Here is a 16686-nt window from a genome sequence, read left to right on the forward strand (position 1 = left end):
ACTTCAATGAAATATTTGATATGCATCTAGACGTATCCAATGAGTATTGTATTCAATATGGATATATCGAGAGTACGTAAGTATCCTTGTTTCCTAGGTTAATGTAGTCGAAAAAGGAAACTACTGAGAATGAAGTTGAGCAGCAACATGATATCTTTTATAGGTATTTTGGCTAATTTCAGCAGTTTGGCTCGGCGGTTTTGGTTTGAGAATTTCCACCTTGTTCTAATATGAGAAAAAATAATACTTTTATAAAAACATATGTTACGCATTTGGCATGCCGTCACTGGAATCAAATAAAACTTTCCGTGTATCATGCAGATAGTAGATGCTGATGCTGCAGATGTCTTCTTTGGTGGTAGTTTTACCAGAAGAGAAATTATAGGTAAATAAGTTAGACAAATTTTTGCTTGCTGACAACTCAATTTATTCTGCTTCCTAGCCAAATTCTGGTCGCTGATCGAGATTCACTCTTCTCTATCTGATTGCAATTGTATGATAAAGAAGAGGATGATGATAGACTTTTATTGCCCCAAAATCTGACAAAATAATACTGAATCGTCCTTGAAATTTTTGATTTAGCTATTTTTGGTCAACAAAACAGTCAAATAGACGAAGAGAACAGGTGACTGTAACTGGGAGCAAAATCACCAAAACTGTCTGAAAACAGATCAAGGCCGGTGACTTGCTAATTTTGAGGTTGATTTCTGCAATATCATGGCCCAAACCGTTCATTTTGGTTAAAAAGGATTGGCTTTGGCCAAATCTCAAAGTCATGGTATATACCTATACCAACCTTTGACCAAGCTTTATTGATACTTATAGGGAGCATGAAGGATTATTGCTGTTCAGTTGCAATTTGTGTTCATTCATTAGTGAACCCCCTTATTCATGTATCAAGCAGGGTTAAAGTACTTAGTGTGAAGCTACAAGGAGCATCATTTTTCACTATCTTTTATTTTAAGCTTTTAAATAGTTGATTTTCAAGTAAATCCCCTTATGTTGTAAAACAAGTTAGTCAAAATTTCATGTTCTAAAACAAGTTAGCCAAAATTTTGTAATTTTCTATTTCTTATTGATTATTTTATCTAATCTATTCCTTCTTATTTGTTGTATTCTTACACTTTTTTACCATATCTAAAGTATCGTTGTTGTGTTCATTATTGGATTAAACATGCATTATCATAAGCACTTGCATACCAGAAAGGTGCGATGCAGTACCTGGGCTGCCGCATGCTTCGCCTTCAAGTTTTGTGAGAAAGATCCTTTTTTCTCAAACTTCAAATTCTTTTCAAACCGAACACGAGCTAGGATTTCAGCTTGGCTCGTGTTTGAGTTTGATAAATTTAATTCCGAGCCAAATTGCTCGCTTGTGTTCAGCTCATTGACATCCCCTACCTATAGCTATGGATCTGTCTGGCATGCGACGTAAATGTGAAACTAAATACTCTTGGATATAATACATCATAAAGTCCACTATTTATCTAGTTTGTTTTATATCACAGTTTCAGAGTTGCCAGAACCTACATCTATTTGATTTTTGTGTTTCAGTTTCGAGAGCCTTATTCAATCAAAACAGAGGAAAAGGTACCATCACTTGTTCACTTTGGGAAGAAAACAACTAATATGTGTACAATTTAAACTTGACTGATGGATGACTTCCTTTCCTGATTTTTCTGAATATTCTCTGTCCATGTGGATTCAAGCCTTCACCTATCAAGGATGTTCGAGATTGTCCGATATATTCCTGGTATAAAGTATATAAACTACTTTTCTTTGGTATGTAGAATCACTTGTTTCTTCTGCTCATTTTCATTGTTTTTATCTGTGAGATTTTAGTAATTGAGAGTAGTTTCACTATTTAACTGCAGTCAGTGATATGAGAGAGTTGAGCAACTTTGAACTCATTTCAACTACGAATATACATCCTGTACTAGTTAGAAAATTTCTTAAAATTTGTAATTTAAGGTTGTCTTTGAAGAGAAGGTTTCTGTTTCTCCCTTCATATGTCGGAATAAAATCCTTGCTATTCTGGAATCTGGATAACTTGAATATCCAAAGTACCCTGTGTTGTAAATGCCTAGTATGTCTGTATATTTCAGGTTTTTGAAGGAGTTGGGACTTTTGCTTTTGAATTGTGTAAATTCCTTGTGGTCTTTAAATTTTATTCCACGTTGAGGAGGAAAAATAGGGAAATGTTTGTTTAGAGGAAAACTGGAATTAGGCTTTAGATGAGCTGAACTTTTCTTGTACTTTATCCATCTTCTCTAGGTTTGGTAGAATTTGATCTGAAGTTATTTCAAAATTTTAATATCATATTTTGATTGGGCTTACTTGCAATTATCTTTCTGAGCCACTCACCATAATTTATCTCCTTTGTACTATAGCCATTGTATATGCAAACTATTTCTATCAAGTCCTCTTAAAGTCATCTATTTATATAGAAAATTGTATGTATATGAATTGCTGAAATTTTGTGTTAGATACTATCGTGATAAATATGTGTATGAAATATAAAATAAGGAGAAGATTAGAATTATACTTATGTTATTTATCTTTAATCTTAATTTCCAAAGACAGGGATTAGGTAGGTCTTTCTCTTTCCTTTCTTTTAAATGATGTCCTAATAGAGTTAAGAGATGTCCTAACTGATTTGTAATAAATCAATAAGCTCACCCATTATGTGCTTAAAATACATTGGATCTAATAATGTCTACATTGAGCCGTTCAATCACATCACGCGATAATAAACGGCTCATAAGCTCAATAATAAATAACCTAACATGGCTTTACCATATATCTTAAAATTATTTTTGTTCAACCCAATTTTTTTAATTCAAATTTAAATTAAGTAATGCGAATCTATTTACATTAAATTCTAACATTTTTTCTATTACGAACCGGCTTGATCTAATCTGTAACGGTTATAGACCGGTTTGAGGATGTGACTTTCGAAGGATCTAGCTATTGGATGTTGCAGATATGTTGTCGGCCTTGAAGAGAGCTTTCCAACGAATCCAAGATCGTAGAGTTTGGATGGCTAGATTTTGAGATATAGACCGAACAATGACTAAAGGTCGGATAAATCTTAACTTGTTAGCCCTTCAATGACTAGGTAGGTACTAAGAAAATTCTTTTAGAGTAAATGGGAGGAAGTTACTACAGAAGAGGGGTATTAGGAGATAGGGGAGGTTGACCAAGGACTTGGGCAGTGAAAAAGGGAGGTAGGAGAGGGCACCAATGACTAGAGCAAGGAGGAGGGAGATAAGGGCAACAATGCCGATCCAATTATCAAATAAACTTTAATTAGAGTTTCCTCCATATATTTATAGAGCCTTACCCTTTTGACCCAAACAACCAAATTAAAACCCTAATAAACTAACAGTTCTTGCCACGGTGCGTTCGAACATGCCCGATCGCATTCGAAAACGCAAATACTGTTCTCTGTCATTACGAACGCGTGTAGGCGTTCGAACAGGCTCGAACGTGCAAATCTCGTTCTCTATTTTTATGAATGAGTGTGGGCGTTCGCATGGCCCGTTCGAACGCGGGTTCCTGGCATTCGAACGTCCCCAACAAAAAGTCTTATTTTCTCAAACAAAAATTAAACTAGATAAATAGACTCATCCCAATGAACCAAATGTCATGAGTGGATCTAATTTGATCGAGTCGAATTATTTTCTTTGATATTATTTTATGAGAAAAAATAATCTTTCTTTGAATATATTTCAATTTACAACTTTAAATCCTCTTTTGTGTGTAAATCTCATTGAAGTTCATGCAATATCCAACAAGTTTGATTAAAAGCAAGTCATTGCAGGAGAACAAAATAGCAAGACAAATTCAGCGTAAGCTGCAACTCGGTCTTTTCTGCACCTTGTTTGGTTTTGATGAAGAGAATCATAGAGAAGAGAAGAGAAAGTTGGTCCAAGAATATATATATGTGGATATAAATTTTAGAAGAAAACAAATAAGAAAAGAAGAGAAAAATAGAGAAAGAGACGAAAAAAACTTTCCAAAAGAAAAGAAAAGAGGGGAGATAAAGAAAGAGCTTTTGTGGATAATAAATAACCTAATAAATTTGGGTTGTACTAACAAATCAAATGAATCTCCTAGATTCTTTCTTATTTATCTTCATCCAACTAACTCTTTTACCTTGATCAATAGTTATCTTAGCAATTACTTCCGAAGAAAAATAGGCTTTCGCTAAGGAGATCCCTTATCTCCTATTTTATTTATCTTGGTGATTGGTCTGCTCTTTCCAATGATCTCTAAATCTAAAGCTCATGCTAATGTGATCATCAAAAGTATTGGTCATTCTTTTGACTTTGGAACTTTCCATTCTTCCCTATGCCGGTGATACTTTATTATTTCTAAACCCGAGTCCTTTTGACTCTTCCTATTTATTTCTTGTCGGTCTTCTAAGCGCATACTTTTTAAATGCTTGGACTCCATTAGACGTGGCTTCCTTTGGAAGAGCGTATCTTCTTGCCTTAGCTTCAATTGTCTGAATAATTGAAAGACTACCTGCACATTAAAGATTCAAGGCAAGCTGAGGATTAGAGATCTCTGTGGTTCCAACATTGTTCTTCATGAACCTACACTTTTTTGATCTATTCTTCCGTTTGGAAAGGTCTTCTCAAGACTTCGATAATTTTTTGTTGTGGTATTTCACATTCTTCAAGTGGTGGTTCCTTAACTAAGTTTTGGTTTATTAGATGGTTCACAAAATCTTTATTGATGCATGTTTTTTTCTTCAACTTTTGAGCTCTGTTTTAGTAAGGATATATCTATCACTGAAGCTTCACATTTTTCATATTGAGATTCCTAATTCTAACATTCTTCATCAGAGCTCTATATACAAATTCATTAATTTGAAAGAAGCCCAACTCCTCTGTATATAGAAGTCGAGTATAATAAGTCATATTCGAACTAGTCCTAAAAATTTATACGACTCAAACTAAAATTTACCTTAAATACTTAAATAACTTAATTAGACTTGTCTTAATGGCTCGCATAAGAGATAAGTATGAATTAATTAAAGATAAATAGACTCGATCTATCGAGCATAATATTTTCACGATGCAATCCGATCTGACTCGGTTCATATCACTCTGTTTTAATTTTTTTTTTACCAAAATAGATTGTTCATTTAAACTTATTACCAAAAGGTATTTATTTTATAATAGTCCTAACTAAATGGAACTCATAGTGTTTTAATATTTTACTTTTAGAATTTCGTTTAAGTTATTATTTTAGCATATTAAGTAAAAATTTTAATTTTATATAAAAAACGCTTGTCTTGATAATATTTTTACTCAAGTGATAAAATACTTATGAGTTTCTTTTTTAACAGGGCTATAGTAAATAGACCCTTTTTAAGTAATAAGATTGATATATTGGTAAATAAAGTTTAGAACTAGAATAGTTTGGTTGAAACGCACACAATAGGTTTATAATAATAATAAAATAAAAAATAGGGTGTAGATTGTAGAAATCTTTGGGGCTAATCACCGACCCACAGTTTCCTTGCTGTCGCGCTTCACTGCACAGTAATCAGTACTCGTCTTCTCCGTTAAGGAATCTTTGAGTTCGGGAGGATACCCATTTCAGATCACCATGGAGGATGCTCAGGGTATGCGTGGTCCTTTAAGCCTCGTCAAACCGCCTTTTCGTTTTTTTTTTCCTTGATGGTCCTCAAGTTGCCATTTTTCCTGTAATATTGATCTTATACTCGCGGTCAGTCATGGTTTCTTCCGATTTGTTTGTCCTTCTGGTGTATTCAACTTAGATTTGGTAAGGATGCAAGTAAGTGGCTAAGAATGGGAAGTTAGTTTCTTAGGCTCGAATGATTTGTTACTGATGGGTCCTAACTGTTCTTAATTATCTTCTCTTCTCCACCACGTTAAGCATTATAAGTGTGGTTATTGTGTGATTTTTGATATTTGTTTATCAACCGATTGTTGTTATAATAGCCCTTTCCCCTTTGGTCCTTCATATAATTTTGGAGTGACTCTGGCTCTAACGATACAGAGTTAGTAGTTATTGCTAATTATTGCAAAATTTAAATCATGTTTGATTGATGACATAGGGACTCTTCACATTTTCACTTTCGTGCTCGGCCAAAGTAAAAGGTGGAGATGCTGGTATCATTTTCATCTTTACAGGTCTATAACGCACTCGATTATTTTAGCGACATTAAGTTCTCTGTTCTATAACTTTGGCATATCATAGTGATAGCAGGCAACATTTTCATCTATAGTTTATCATTCTCTGCGGTCATAAATTACCGGAGAAGACGATTGTTTTGCATGATACAATGAGTAGGTGCCTAGTTCGAATGCTGCCATGCCAATCTATTGTTAAAATTGATATCCTCTAATAAGTTGATTCAATATACTTATCTTGAGCTCAATATGCGGAGTCCAGACATAAGGGTGGCCAAAAGAATATAAAGTCTACAACTTTTATATAATCAGTTGTTTCACAACTCTCACTATTTTGTCTTTGGTAGAAGACTGTATGCAGACACAAAGGTTTTCAAGTCTGGTTCATCACTATCATCTTTCACTGCCTTAATCCTATATATTCATCTTGCATAATCTCTTGCTTAATTGCAGCTTTGTGATGTAAGTAGAAACTCTTAAAATTTGTACATGTTCTTATTCATTTATCTGCTGCATCTTGTTTCTCACTATGGAGTCTTGTAGGATTAGATATTAGTTGTATTCTTGGCACCTCTAGTTATAAGAGTTTCATAATGACATTTCTGTATGTTGCTTTTCTCCTAATCACCTTAGTGGTGGAGTCCAAGGATGGAACAGTAGCTGTAGCTTCTGCATTTCCTGGACATCATGAAGGTAACACTTGGAAAATTTTGGCTTTCAATTATTCTTTTTGTTTATTACTGAATCCAAAGTTATAAAGAAAACGAAACATAACTTTAAAAGCAATATTCTATATTTTCTTGGATAATTTCAAAGTAACTTTTAATTCCATGCATATTGTTGGATCTTGGATTATACAGTTGTTCAGGACAGAGATTACAAATTCTTAACAAAAGCAATTGAAGAAGCATATCAAGGAGTTGACTGTAGTGATGGTGGTCCTTTTGGAGCAGTTATTGTTCGTAAGGATGAAATAATTGCTAGCTGCCATAATATGGTGTTGAAGGACACAGATCCGACTGCTCATGCTGAAGTGACTGCAATCAAGGAGGTCAGTTCAATGTAAAAGTTTGATCTGAGAATCTGATTAGCTAATATTCCCATCTCAGAAAAACTGAAATGTTACATAAATAATCTTATTCTATTAGAAACCAAACTTTACACTGCAGAAGGGCAGGTTTCCAAGCTATTCAAGATCAGTTGTAATGTCTTCTTGATGAACATTTCATGCAATAGTCTTGTCTTCGAAACTCCTACGAAATGGTCCTTTTTGTTTTCAGTGAAAACAAGTCAATGTTTAGATCTACTTTTGAGATGAAACAATATGAACGGCGTCCAATAATTCTTTGGAAGACTAGTATAATTGATAGAAAATTCTGGTGCTGTTTGGTTGCACAATAATGAAAACATGTGAGTGGAAAAACTTTGAAGCTATGTGTGGAAAAGCAAATCTGTATCCTTATCGGTGTCTACTGCATGGTTAGGAATCACTGATAAAGTAATTAATAAAGAGATAAATGAGTCCCTTTTGGTCTGATGATGTTTGCCTGATTCAGTGTCACCCTAATTGATGTATAAATGTCTTGCCCTGGAGAATTAGCATATGTTTCATATGAAAAATAATAGCCACTGGAATTATTGATGCAATATCTATAAATGTTCATCTTGCCTTTTTTCCTGTCTTATTTTGTTTTCTTTGAAAACTCTCATGTCTCTTCTTCTTTTCCATGATCTTTCTCAATGATAAGATCTATGCTATTGCACATTATGATCTTTCCATGTCAACGGACTATTTATCAGGTGCCTACTCTAGTTGCTATGTGCATGTGCATTGCTTATGAGCAGTTTCATGTGACCAAAGTCAAATGGCCTCAAGGTTTAAAGGGTTTGGTTAATGGGAAGTCAAGTATTGTTGATTGTTTTTTAAATTAACAAAAGTGCATCAAGAATTATGAGAATATTCACCAGCCATGTTTATTCAGATTTCAGATGTGTTTCTTCTGTTATTATAGCATAGAGAATTGTGGGGTTACACAAGGTGAAGATTTGAAGAAATTTTTATGGTAGTCTGTAATTTTACTCGTTCATATATTTGATCCTTAACTGGTAGAAGAGAAATTATTTGGCACTATGAAAAGTTGAAGACAACTAGCTATGCTGAAGAGAAAAATTGCAGCTAAAGTAAATAAAAATAATTTTGGACTTGGTTAAGATAATTATGGTAGTCCCCCATCTTATTATCTGTATGTGCTGGTACTTCATGTATATATATATATATATATATATATATATATATATATGGAGAATTAGATTACAATATTTTGTATACTTATAATCACCTGAATACATTATTGAAAAGTTATTGATCCTATCAACTTCTTGTAGACTTATTGGCTTTGTAATGAAAATTTCAAATTTGTTTCAGATTTTTGGTTTTCTGCACATCTTTTCATTGTGCAGTGTATATGGTTAATTGGTTATATTTCTAATTCTGTTACTTCACTTGTAACGAGAGTTCTGTATTTTGTTACAAATGAATTTCCATGGAGAAGATAGAAGTAGGTCAAGACTTGAGTTACCAATTTGTTACTAGATGGGCAAGAAATTGTGTAGATAAAATTTCTGTTTCTATTGTAATTCCATACTGCCAATATATTCATGGATGCCTGTAGAAGTACATGCTAATTTCGTCCTGTACAATGTGCAGTGTGATTTCCTGTTTTGTCTCATTGCTGGTTAACGTCTTCTGATTCAGGCTTGTAAAAAACTTGGGCAAATTGAGCTCTCAGACTGTGAACTGTATGCATCCTGTGAACCTTGTCCAATGTGCTTTGGTGCCATTCACCTTTCACGTATAAAGGTGGTAACTATACATCTCTCCTTTCAGCTGCAGTATGGTTGCCTATAGGCCTTTACGGTCTTGGTAATGTTGATCTTGTTTGATGTAGAGGTTGGTCTATGGAGCCAAGGCAGAGGCAGCTATTGCGATTGGTTTTGATGATTTCATTGCTGATGCTTTAAGGGGTACTGGATTCTACCAGAAGGCCCATGTGGAGATCAAGCAAGCAGATGGAAGTGGAGCCATAATTGCAGAACAAGTCTTTGAGAAGACTAAGACGAAGTTTCAAATGTACTAGCGGCTTAAAATGCCCTAACAAAAAGTCTCTTAATGAACCTTGTACTACTTCTGGTACGATTTCTCATTTTACTGCTGGTCAAAGAATTTCTGTGAAATATTTTCTGTAACACTAGAAGAAAGCCCAGGGCAGTGTTCGCTGCCTGCACATATGAAACTATTCGAAAATTCACTCTAAAGGTGCACCTCGACTAAACTATTTACTCAGTAATGCAAAACAATAATGATAAATTGCATTGCACCTAAGAGCCATGAGAACTTCCTATTGCAATAGGTTCTCTGACTTAATGAGAATGTTGAGTTGTTGATCATATAGTTACCTGGTAATAAACATGGCAAATAGAAAATGAGTGTTGTAGATGTACTGGAGTCATATTTGAAGCTTTCTTTCTGCTTTGGAGTTCACTGTCAACTGGTGGCATGTACTTACTGTCATGCAAATGCATTCTTGCTTTTCGATAAAATCCTATTCTGGTCACTAGTCGAATAGCTTAGCAGTTATTCTCTTCCATCTGTTTATGAAGATATACACAAGAGACATATCTCTAGGTTTGTTCGACACTGCTGATTAAGGAATTACAATAGCTCTTTAGAGATATTATTAGTTAAATTCAACATTATGGATTTAGATTATCATGATAAGGTGGATGATACGATGACATTTCTTAATAGATAGTTCCCAGCATTCCTATAATTAATCTTTTAGCTACTAATTATGCAACTAATCACATTGTAGAACTGTTTCGTTAAATGTATCTTGTGTTGTTAATATTCACTTGGACTCTGTTCAGAAATAAGAAATGCATTCTTAATATGGATTCACTTTAGTTCCATAGTGTTTCAACTTCTAAGGATCAGTTGAATGGCCTTCTTACAAGATTTTCCCCTTGTTTCATTTAAGTTAGCTGGAGTTGGACTTTACACCAAGCCTGACCTAATTTTGGCAAACTTTTCTAGTTCAAACTTGCCATAGATGAGGTTTAGAAAAGTAGGTAGAAACTTTTAGAGTTGGCAAATTTGTTTCACTCAAGTTAGCTGGATTTGGAATCCTCTCCATTGTTCAATTAGTATTCACTAGTTTTCCTGCCTTTTTGTTTTTGACGAACGATTAGGTCCATTGACTGGTGGGTTATACAGCTATTTTACTATATAAATTGAAGCAAGTTCTGTAACTCAGCAGCACTTAGGTTATGGATCTTCTTGCACTTGGCATGACGATCTGCGATTGGCCATTAAACTTGTGCAGCAGTTAATATATAGTGCATGCTGCCTGCTAGGTATATCGATTGTCATGTTCTTGATAGTTGTCATTCAGGATTAAAGTCTAAAGTCTGATAAGCTTGTCAAGTTTCAGACTTTCCCAAGTAAATACAAACTTGATCTCTTCTAAATCATGGGCCCCTTTAGTCATCTGAGCATAGTCTAGATGGTGGCAATGTGCCCAATTATTTCAAAATTAGGTCATCTAACATACTAAAACAGTGTCGAAGATAAGAGATCAATTATTGGATCAATAGGAGGGTAAGCTAATGAGACAAGAAAAAAAGAAAGGATTTGAAGACTATTCATCCCACCAATACTTTAATTTGGTCCTCCATGTTCTTCCAAAACTACCTCTTCCTTCCCTTTCATCACCTAACCTTTTCCTCCTCCTCTTTCATGGAAAAAGAGGGCCACTTGACACACATTTCCTTCGCCATTTCATTTTTACTACTTCCCAGTTCCCATGCTTGTCTCTTAATTTTCATTCTACTTGGAATTGTTTGCATCTTATTAGTAAATTAGAGCATTTGTAATTAACTCTATCCTGGTTTCGTGTGCAGATCTTTAAAGGGCAAAATGATGATATCATGACAAACTTGACATTGTGGTTTCTTGTAAGACTAGGAATTGTAAGAAAGGTTGCTCTCAAGTTTTGTACCCATTGAACAAGGAAAGTATAAGAAGTCAATGAAGGATTACTAAAGTCACAACAATTCTTTGACAAGATGTGAATAAATGGGGTCTTAGTCTTAGATGTCAACATTTTACACAGACTACAGCCACAAGGGAGAGTCCCAGATAGAGAACAATAGCCTAAGAGAATGGTAGGTCTAAGTCTTTAACATAGAAGCCAAAAGATAGGGGAAGAAAGCTTTCAATGTCTTATGCTTCAAAGTATGGGAAAGCATTCAATGTCTTATGCTTCAAATTTGCATTTTTCTATTCAGCATTTTGTAGACAGTGAGAGATAAAATCCTTTCCATGGTGCTTATTACCTCAAAATTCTTTAATAACTCGAAAGAGAGTTAACCCTTCTAAGTTTATATGCCAAACAATGTACCCAAATATTTGATGTTCAAACTTATTTGCTTGACTCTATCACTTTTAGTTGACTGGGATGCCCTGTCTGAATAAGTCCATATAAACTGCTAATAAAGTAGTGATTAATTATTGTAAAAGTCATTAATATATTTAGACATCTTGGGATTATATCTTAATAGATCTTTAGCTATGAGTATTAAGAATCGCTTACCGGCGAAAGCATATATAAGGCACCTACTTGAACTAGAAGTGACCTACTCGGGTAAATAAGTTTGAAATTAACCTACTTGGGTACATATTTTGTTCACATACCCCTTCTTGGCCAAAAACATACTACAAAATCTTATTGGCAATCTAAGTAGGGTTAGGTGGGTTCCTATAGGATAATAACTTGCTTAACTCGCATAACTTATTTTACCAATATAACAATATCACACTTTAAAAGGCATAATCATGACACGAACATCGAATCATTAAGCCACCAAAATGTAGCTTTGAAATTTGCATTTAACTAGCACGAACTCTTCTCAAAAAGTCCTCCACCAACTATATATGATTCCATGGTTCTAATAAAGAGGTTGCACTTTCTACCAAGTCAACTCGGCTACTCCCAAATTGGATAAAGAAAAAAGGTTCTCTTTCACAATCATTCTTTAACCTCCTGTGTCTCCTCTCAGAAGATTCATCTTGTAGGAATGATTATGGATAAAAGAGATCTTAAAGCATCTTTTTAAAAAACTAGTTTAGGTAACATGTCATATCCTATCTTAAAGAAAATAAGGATATCAAGGATAATTTAGTTTGGAGCAAGCAACCTTTGCAAGGTATCACATTGATTCATCCCCTATTGGTCATGAAGATACTCATGCTTTGCATGCATGACCAATTAAAACACACCCTCTCCCATAGTTTAATAATTCTATATGGTGATATTATTCTAGTTTACATGTGATATTATTATTATTTTTTGTAATGATCTACACAGGGGTAGAAAAAACAATAAATGCCAAGTGACTATCATTCATTTTCTCATAGCCAACTTGTTTCAATTAATTTTATTTGATTGAGACCTTACTCAAAGTAAATGATAGAAATAAAGAGGTGCAGTAATAATACTATATGGAGTACCATAGATATTTAATCAAAATAAATAAATAAATAGGGTACTTTACAAAAATGACCATGTAGGTTATGCCTTAAACCCAATATATTAATTTTGTGATATTAATAATCTCAACTATGAATCTTTTGCTTATTTTTTTTAAGATGATTGAGATACTTCATTGGATGACCATGTATTTGGGAGAGTTTACGGTGGTAGAGATGATAGCTTAGGAGAGGATAAGAGAGGGATAAAATGTATTTCGTTTTATGTTTGATGAAAATAGTGAACAAATTTAATAGAAGGAGATGGGAAATCCTATTATTTTTGTTAGGTTTTTATTTGTTGGCAATTATGTACAAAATATTCTAAGTATATTTTTTCATGTATATGAGCTTTACGCAAGTCTAGAATATCTCTGGTTTGAAGAATTGCAAGATTATTGGAGAAAAGCCGTCGAGTTCACACCGCGTTCACAAACGCGTTCAAACGCGGATACTGCGTTCACACAGACAGAGAGCCGTGTTCACAAACGCGTTCGAACGCGGGTACTGCGTTCACACAGACCGAGAGCTGCGTTCATAAACACGTTCGAACGCAACCTGAAGAATTCAAGCTGTCACGTTCGAACGCACTCGAGCCCGTTCGAACGCACCAACAAAGTTTAAGAATATTGTACTTTTGTGAGTACGGATAAGATTAGGATTTGGCTCTATCTTGTACTTTCATGAGTGCGGATAAGATTTGAATTTGACTCTATCTTGGAGATCATATATAAGGATTGTGAAACCCTATCTCTAGGGTGGTTGAAGAAGCATTATTGAAGGAGACTTCTTGAGGCTACATCGGTTTTTCAACCAACAAGGTTCCACTGATCTACAAATCTTAATCTTTCGTCTTAAGGGCTATCTAGACGAAAGATCAATCTCGAGGGTTACTGAGATTGGACTTCAATCACGAGAAGCGGTGAATCGTGGGTTCTAGTGAGCAAGACTGAGAGGAACAAAGTCGTTTGGATCGACGGGTTGTTTTGAGAGTCAGTCTTGTAATTGTTACTGTTCTAGTGATTGGTTTTGATCCGAGTTTGGATCCGTGGTTTTTTCCCGTTTGGATTTTTCCACGTTAAAATCTTGGCGTTCATCTCTGTTTTCGTTCTTAATATTTCTACGAACTTTTATTTAAGCGAACGAGTGATATCATTGCCTAGTATTTAGATACATACTTGTGTCTAGGGGTTTTTTCAATTTTGATGTCCATTCTAGTGAGAGAATCCATCCAATAATTAAGTTTGGATGAAAAATGTAATAGTTTCATACTATTCTAAATTAACAAGGGACAAAGTGATACAAGTAAAAGTTTATAAAGATAATTTAATTTTAAACATAATTAAAATTAAATTATTTGTAATTTAGCCAAAATTTTAATAAGTACATGGATAGAGCTCTAAACTTCACCATCGTGCGTACAGAGGCCCACGTTCAAGATTCTCCAAACCTTTTGCGATAATTACACCGACCATCTAAACTATTATCTAATTTTTTCATAAACTCTCTTATATATTTATTTGATACTTTAACCCTTTTAATTATGTAAAATATTTCAAATAGTATTTCCATCGTTTTTTCTATTGTTAAGAAGAGTGGGCGGAAGATATTGGACAGCTGATGTATCTTTAATAGTTTAAAGGGTCATTATATATAAAATAAAAAAAAATTTAAAAAATTATTATAAAAAAGAACGATAGTTGAGAGGATAAAAATAGAATTATATCTTCTAAAATAAAATATTCAATGACTGCTAAAGTGTTAAGATCTTTTTCCACTCCCTCTCCTTGTCATGGAGTGTCAGTTGGGGCGCCGCTTTCGTTTACTAGATAAATCTCCACTTCTACCTCACCTCTCTCTCTCTCTCTCTCTCACACACACACACACACATCTTGGCTCCATTGCTTGACGACCCCATTCCAAACTCTATGCTCTTTCTCTCTCCTATTTGACGCTGCCATTATTGGCCAGACTAAGAATATCTCGACTCCATCCGAATAATATATTGGAGTTTGTGCAACCTTGCCAACCTCCAAGTGGCGATAGGAAATGGGAACAAAGCAAAGAAATCTGAGAAACGACGTGATTGTAAATTAATATGATGAATTCCTTCCGACTGTCTTATAATGGAGGTGGAGGAGATCGCAACTCACAAGGAGATGTTTTTGTTTGTTTCCTGAGCCAGATAACCCCTTCGGTGCAAGTGATATAATCATGACAACATGAATTTGTATAAGGTGATGATAAATTTTCATTTTTAACTTTTTTTTTTAATTTTAATTTGAACCTTGTATTTCTAGTTAGAGACCCTAGGCCACAATTATATTTATTTAACATTTTATTTGGATGATTTCGATTTATAAAACTTTTTTTAATTTCACCGTCAACGACAGTTTCTGAATCTCCGCTATAGAGATTTGAGTGGGACACTATTAAATTTCTACTATTTTTCTCTTAAAAATAAATAAATAAATAAATAAAAATAAAAACATCAACGACTACTGGTCGTCTGAATAATTCCAAATTTAAAAGACAAGTGACAGGATTATGACATAATTCTTAGATACAACTTGAGCTCTAGAATCTCATGCCTAACATTGACATGGCACTGACGAGTCTACAGAAAATGGCATAAAATTTCATTTTCATTCTTTGTGACTGCCAACCATCTCTTATAAATTAAATAGCTTAGAAGAAAAAAACTGAGTCAATTACCACATCTTGGCCCACTAATAGTAGGCGAAGTATTGCATACTTTAATAGGGAAGGCGATCTAAATAAGTCCCAAAGAGGACAGGAGCAATGCTTGTGACTATCCATGTTAGGGCTACTTATGTACAATTAGTATTTAATATCCTCAATACTTGACTTAATTAGGTCGTGGTAATTAATTAACATAAGATTGTACTACACTTTGTAGTACACTTGGTAGGTAATGCATGCATTAGATAACAATATCTTGGTTTAAATACAAACCTTGCAGCATAATGGCACATGCAAGTTCTTAAATAATTGTCTTAGCGGATTTGATTTGAATTAAAGATTGATTACATAAATTTCATTGAATAGTTGAGGATTTCTAATATATTATTTAGAGAGAAGAGATAAGATAGATGACGTGTTATAATACTCTATTTGTTGTGCACATCTTGACACTAAGTGTGGAAAGTATTCTAACACTATGTGTATACTCCGAAAGGGACATAAAAAATAGAAATAAAGCAAGCAAAAATAATATATGTAGAAAACCTTCTAGATAGGGAAAATCCACATAGTAATAGAGAAAAATCTACTAATTGAGAAAACAGAGTATAACATCTTAAACTTCTTAGTTAAATTAATCATATAGTACAAGAATTGTACGATGACAAACCATAGGAAAATCTTTAGAAAAAGTATTAGAGAAGATAATATTCGACTAAGAGGATTCATTCTGTCATGGATCCCTAATTATCAAAGCTGATGCAAATGTCGAATATCAACTAGAAGCCCAAGCGGAACCCTTTCCTTTACTTTATTCTTTTTCCACTTTTTATATCTACGATTTTTCTCGTACTTCATCTAACCTATATTGATCTCTTTTCATAGGTGTTCAAAACCCATGTCATTCTCCTAGTTAAATTATGATATACTCTTAATTCTATTAGGAAACTCCTCATAAATTTCATAATTTTATTAAAAGAGGTCTCACTATCTTTATCATGCGGAGGCATAATCTAACAAATTTCCTCTCCTCCTGACTCATAAGGAGAATTTCTCTTAGCTTACCAAACTTTGTTCCTTTGATAGGAGTTTCATTGTAAAAAATGACGCATAACCATCACTTAATAAAGATGCGAACTTCACCCTACATCTTCTGTCGACCAAGCAACCTCTGTCTTGTTGTAAGTTTGATGAAGACTTTCTCCTAGTTTTCACCTTTCTTTTGAGTAA

The 16686-nt window shown here is 34.1% G+C and overlaps 1 protein-coding gene across 2 annotated transcripts; it reads left to right on the top strand.

The window, feature by feature from the left end:
* The first annotated feature begins 5435 nt into the window (after positions 1 to 5435).
* On the top strand, positions 5436 to 9482 carry LOC140791385 (guanosine deaminase-like). 2 transcript variants are annotated; one of them, XM_073141935.1, is made up of 6 exons: positions 5612 to 5808; positions 6092 to 6167; positions 6801 to 6860; positions 7028 to 7218; positions 8923 to 9027; positions 9116 to 9482. In XM_073141935.1, the coding sequence occupies exons 1-6, from the start codon at positions 5803 to 5805 to the stop codon at positions 9302 to 9304; spliced, it is 627 nt and encodes a 208-aa protein (XP_072998036.1). In that variant the 5' UTR covers positions 5612 to 5802; the 3' UTR covers positions 9305 to 9482. The 2 variants fall into 2 exon arrangements, with proteins under 2 accessions (XP_072998037.1, XP_072998036.1); XM_073141936.1 differs by lacking the exon at positions 6092 to 6167 and having other exon boundaries at positions 5436 to 5635.
* The last annotated feature ends 7204 nt before the right edge of the window (positions 9483 to 16686 follow it).

The sequence above is a fragment of the Typha latifolia genome, chromosome 6 (assembly GCF_019914945.1).
Source record: "Typha latifolia isolate L0001 chromosome 6, TyphaL0001v2, whole genome shotgun sequence".
In the NCBI taxonomy this organism is placed as follows: Eukaryota; Viridiplantae; Streptophyta; class Magnoliopsida; order Poales; family Typhaceae; genus Typha; species Typha latifolia.